At 37.7% G+C, this 6,000-nt stretch overlaps 1 protein-coding gene across 1 annotated transcript in view; it reads left to right on the top strand.

The window, feature by feature from the left end:
- The first annotated feature begins 5,158 nt into the window (after nucleotides 1–5,158).
- Nucleotides 5,159–6,000, top strand: part of FAM227B (family with sequence similarity 227 member B) — a 247,538-nt gene continuing 246,696 nt past the window's right edge. Inside the window, exon 1 of the mRNA XM_065871722.1 lies at nucleotides 5,159–5,209. Coding sequence (XP_065727794.1) covers nucleotides 5,159–5,209 — 51 coding nt within the window. The remainder of the gene's footprint in view (nucleotides 5,210–6,000) is intronic.

The following is a 6,000-nucleotide window of genomic DNA, read 5'->3' as shown; positions in this document are numbered from 1 at the left end:
AGATATACAGATTGCCAACAAACACATGGAAGGATGCTCAACATCATTAATATTAGAGGAATGCAAATCAAAACTACAATGAGATATCATCTCACGCCGGTCAGAATGGCCATCATTAAAAAATCTACAAACAATAAATGCTGGAGAGGGAATGGAGAAAAGGGAATGCTCTTGCACTGTTGGTGGGAATGTAAATTGATACAGCCACTATGGAGAACAGTATGGAGGTTCCTTATAAAACTAAAAATAGAACTACCATATGACCCAGCAATCCCACTACTGGGCATAAACCCTGAGAAAACCATGACTCAAAAAGAGTCATGTACCACAATGTTCATTGCAGCTCTATTTACAATAGCCAGGACATGGAAGCAACCTAAGTGTCCATCGACAGATGAATGGATAAAGAAGATGTGGCACATATATACAATGGAATATTACTCAGCCATAAAAAGAAATGAAATTGAGTTATTTGTAGTGAGGTGGATGGACCTAGAGTCTGTCATACAGAGTGAAGTAAGGTAGAAAGAGAAAAACAAATACCGTATGCTAACACATATGTATGGAATCTAAAAAAAAAAAGTCATGAAGAACCTAGGGGCAAGACGGGAATAAAGACGCAGACCTACTAAAGAATGGACTTGAGGATAGGGGGAGGGAGAAGAGTAAGCTGGGACAAAGTGAGAGAGTGGCATGGACAAATATACACTACCAAATGTAAAATAGATAGCTAGTGGGAAGCAGCCGCATAGCACAGGGAGATCAGCTCAGTGCTTTGTGACCACCTACAGGGGTGGGATAGGGAGGGTGGGAGGGAGGGAGATGCAAGAGGGAAGAGATATGGGGATAGATGTATACGTATAACAAATTCACTTTGTTATAAAGCAGAAACTAACACACCATTGTAAAGCCATTATACTCCAATAAAGTTGTTTAAAAAAAAGAATCCACCTGCCAATGCAGGGGACCCGGGTTCGAGCCCTGGTCCGGGAAGATCCCACATGCCTCGGAGCAACTAAGCCCATGTGCCACAACTACTGAGCCCACGTGCTGCAGCTACTGAAGCCCATGTGCCCTAGAGCCCATGCTCCGCAACAAGAGAAGCCACCGCAGTGAGAAGACCGAGCACCGCAAGGAAGAGTAGCCCCTGCTCACTGCAACTAGAGAAAGCCCACACGCAGCAACAAAGTCCCAACGCAGCCAAAAATAAATAAATTAAAAAAAGATTGTGGGGCTTCCCTGGTGGTGCAGTGGTTGAGAGTCCATCTGCCGATGCAGGGGACACGGGTTCGTGACCCGGTCCGGGAAGATCCCACATCCTGCGGAGCGGCTGGGCCCGTGAGCCATGGCTGCTGAGCCTGCGCATCCGGAGCCTGTGCTCCGCAATGGGAGAGGCCACAACAGTGAGAGGCCCGCGTACCGCAAAAAAAAAAAAAAAAAAAAAAAAAAAAGATTGTGTATATTCTACAGTTGTCAGGTATTGTTCTATAAATGTCAATTAGGTTAAGTTCCTTGATAATGTTGTTCAGATCTTTTATCTCCTTACTGATTTGTGTGTGTGTGTACTTGATTCATTAGTTACTCAAAGAGATTTTAAAATCTATTGCCTATTATATGATCAAGCCCCTCAAGATGGCTGCTCTCTTCCTCTTTATATATGCCCTGCTCGACCAGCCCCTTCCCCAGCCAGTTATTATTCTAATCCTTAGACCAAAACAGCTCCACCTGCTACTTTATCAAAGAGAAACATCTGCCCTCATTAACCGGAGGGGCTGTGAAGGACCCTTCTCTGCCGGTTTCCCCGGTAACTGATGAGCCAACCTGATGTTAATTGTCCCTATAAATAGTAGCCTCCTTTCCCCGTAGTAGCAAAGATGTCTGCTGTGTCTTGTCTGCTGTCGGAGGTGAGGTGTGGCTCCAGGCCTTTGGAGTTGTAATTTCCTATCTGTTAAACTATTGATGTCTCTGTCGCTGTTTTCAGGTTCTTTCTTCAGTCTTGCAACTGAGCAATTACAAGGCTTTCAGGCCTGTGAGGTGCAGCCCAACACCTATATTTCCCTTTAGTTTTATCAACGTTTGCTCTTTCTTTTGAAGCTCTCTTATTAGATGCAAATGAATTTGGCATTGGTATGACTTCTTAATGAAGTGACCTTTTATCAGTGGGAAATAACCTTATTTATATCTGGTAATACTCCTTGTCTTAAAGTCTACTTTGATATTAATATAGACACAGTTTTCTTATGTTTCGTATTTACATGGTTCTAGAAATCCCATTCGCTTCTTTTTTAGAATTTCTATTTCTCTTTAAATACTCCATGTCTTCATGCACTATAATCCAACCTATATTTTAAAATCTTTAATGTATTTATAATAGCTGTTTTTAAGTCCTTGATGCTAATTACAATCACTGGATTCTCAGTGACTTGGTTTGTATTGACTGCATTTTCTTTTGATTATGGATCCCATTTTCCTTCTTTGTATGTCTTGAAATTATATTGTGTATTAGACATTATGTGGAAAAAATTGTGGAGGCTGAAGTTTTAGTTTTAGTTTTGAGAGTGCAAGCCTTTTTTCTCTCCTTAGTACTTCAAGTGAGAGGCTGATTTTGTTTTTTTTTTTAAATACTCCTAGATTTGAGTTGGGCTTTAGGGTTGGCTGCAGCTTTAATTAGATTGAGTTAACTTGTGACTAACCCAAATTCCAACCTCCCTCTTCACAGCCACCTGTTATATCTTGTCAACGTTGAGTTGGTACACGTGTGGAATGAAGTTTTTAGCTATTATTGGTTCACCTTTGTACTCAATTCTGTCTGGGCTTCTGGAACCCAAGTACTATAAGAATGTGTTGGCTTACATAAGCTCTGCATCTTTCCAGCCCCTCCTCTTCTGCTTTCTAACAAAACTCAGAAGTAAGACTTGGGGGCGGAGAAGGGATTGTTTGGTTGAGTCATTTATTCTTTCATTTGGGTATCTTTCAGACTCTGGTTAATTCCCCAGCTCATGGTGACTCTTGAGGCCCAGCTGATTTCTCTTGATCTCTTTGAAGTTACTGCGCCATGGAAGGCCAACTCTTCCCTCAGTGTATGCACAGAGCTCACTGTTGGGTAAGGAAGCTGCCACAGCTTTATGCTCACTTAAGGAGATGTTCCCCTCTGGATTTCAGGTCATCAAGGCTTACAGGGAGAGCGGCTTCATGGGCTTGCAAGCTGTGCAGTTGCATAGGACCTACTGATTAGAAGAACCCTATACTAGGTTTAATAGCCTGATGTTACCATCTTAAAATTCTTATTTTTTGAACAAGGGACTCTGAATTGTCACAAATTATGTAGTCCTGCTTACTGGCATCCACCACTTTTCACTAACCCCATAGAAAAGTAAGATTTTTATTTGGTCTGGGATTTTCATATTGTTACCATGGAAGCATCGGTGTTTTTGCATCCTTCTACGTCCTACCAAGGTCATAAGTCTGTTTAATTTATGCCTCACCTCCTTTTAACTTCCCCACTATAGAACTGTGGGATTGTATATTGAAATTATCTGAAATTTTCCTATGCAAGTTTCACTTCTTCAGTTCCTTTTTCTAATTCCCTTTAGTTGAAATGTGGGTATTTTTAGGGCTTTGTACTAGAAGTGGTTTGACAGCCATTACAAAGGGGAAAAAAAGGTAACATTTAAATTGTTTTAAATTGGCTCCTTTGTATTCTGTGCATTTCAAAATATACTGATAGCTTTCTTCTAGTGAAATTGCTATACTCACTATCCCTGAAGATTATACTGTGAACGTTTTTTTTGTCTCTAAGCATTCTGTGCACACCATCTCTTATTTCTTATTCTTCTCAATTTGGCTAGGCCTAGAGCCTGTGTTTTCCATAAAATTTCTTGACAGCTCTGTGCATCTTTGCTTCTGTACACTTGTTTTTTATAATGACTGTCACATATGTCCTTTATTTTATTATTGTATTATCTGTTATATATTTACTTATGTTCATCACATATTTTAAACAGTATTAGGACAGTGAAATATTGTATTCAACCTCAAATGTGTAGTTATTTTTGCAAAACATGGTCTTGTGATTTGTAATCTTGATCATTTTATCTATTGATGTGAAATATGTTCTAGGAAATTAAACTATAATACAATCTTTTCAGACATGTCATCATCAGAACATTAGGGTATTATATTAGGATATTCTGAATTCTTGTTATTTTTGCCTTCTTCTCACTGGTTTTTCATTCTCTAGAAATGGTTTTATTATTTTTTAAAATACCTACACATTTCTTTGACATTCGTCTACTCATTTATTCATTAATTTATACACATCACAGTACTTAATTATGCACTGACCATTGGCCAGTCACTACATGAAATTTTGACACTTCAGCAGTGATTACACTACAGTTTTTGTCCTCACAGAGATACAAATCTGCTGTTGTTACCGTAAAGAATCTTTTGGGGGGCCAAGGAGGGCTTCCTAGAGAAAGCAACTTTTAATTTGATATTTGAAATAAGAGTTAAATAGGCCAAGAATGAATTGGAGGGAGAGGGTTTGGGGCAGGGGAGCCTTCCAAGCAGAAGGACGAATGTGCACACAGTGCCTAAGGCAAGGAATAGCAAGATGTCTTGATTAAAATGAATTTGTCTAATGAAAGAATACATTTTCAACTTACAAAGAAACTACTAGCAAAAATGGGATTATTACTTACTACACTGAAACATTCAAAGATTTAAATTATTTTCACCAGGTCACTACTGTGCCTTTTAAAATATTCCATCAGTAAGAGGAGAATGTTATTATATTACTGGCTCTGAGTTTATTGTCGACACCATCCAAGATAGCCCAAAATATCTTGGAACTCTTGTTGGAATTGGAAATGAGGATATTCATCAGGATTCATATGGAGCTTTTCTCCAGGAGCAGTGTATGAGAGGGAAGCGTTTTACAGAATTTGGTTTGGAGGCTCAGAATTTAAACATTGATCTCTGTCCCTTTTCAAAGTGCAAGGACTTAACAAAAGTGAATATTTAACAGTATCTTACAGCTCTGAAAATTAGAACTTAAGTCCAGTATCATAATGTACTGAAATAAATTAGGTGTAAGCATCATATAAACAATCTGAATTTATGTTAATGAACAATATTGATTTTACTTCATTAGAAAATGCAAGAACCTCCAAAGAACATTGAAGAATTCTTAAAGCTTCAAAACTTGGTGAGTAGAATATACTGTTTTATGGGACTTTGATATATGACTGGTGCACATATCAGTCTTCTTCCTTTAGGAAAAAATAACAATTCTTTTTGATTGCTTATAGAATTACTTTGTCAATTTAAAAAGAAATTGTTGAGAGTTTGATTAGAATTACAGTAGGCTTTTGAAATTACTTTTAGAGACTTAGTCCTTTTAAAAAATACGTTCTAAAATTATATAATGTTAAAGCTATAAAGACTTTATGTGCCACCCTCATCTATCTACCTCCTTAAATGTAATTTTTTACGTTTCAAAATTACCAATATGTTTTTTTTCTAATTATGACTATGATAGTCATTTTAGAAAATTAAGAGATAAGCACTGAAAAAGATAAGCATCCTAATTCTATCATTTATAGATTAATCACATATATCTCACTTTTTAAAGTAGGGAAATCATAATCTAATCAGGCTGGTAGAATTTCAAGATACTTTATTCACCTCATACTGTAATTCAGTATCTTGGACAAGAATTGTGATATCTCAAGTCTGGCATAAAGGCTACCTTTTCATAAACCTTTGTGCATATTGTAAAATCTGTTCAAATTCATTTCCATTTTAGCCTCTCCCCACTTTCCCAATGTCCCTAACAATAGCAAGTGATGACTCATACGTAAGGACTATGTTTTCAAATCTGGCTGTCATTCTAATTTGACAATGTTTGTCTCCAGGGAGTATATCTTGTGATCATATCTTATTTTTCTGAGATCTTTGTATTTTTGACACATCCAGATTTTAATGCTGGAAAATTTC

This window comes from Phocoena phocoena, chromosome 2 (genome assembly GCF_963924675.1).
Source record: "Phocoena phocoena chromosome 2, mPhoPho1.1, whole genome shotgun sequence".
Lineage (NCBI taxonomy): Eukaryota > Metazoa > Chordata > Mammalia > Artiodactyla > Phocoenidae > Phocoena > Phocoena phocoena.
The sequence above is the reverse complement of the archived record's forward strand: the minus strand, read 5'-3'. Positions and strand labels throughout refer to the sequence as shown.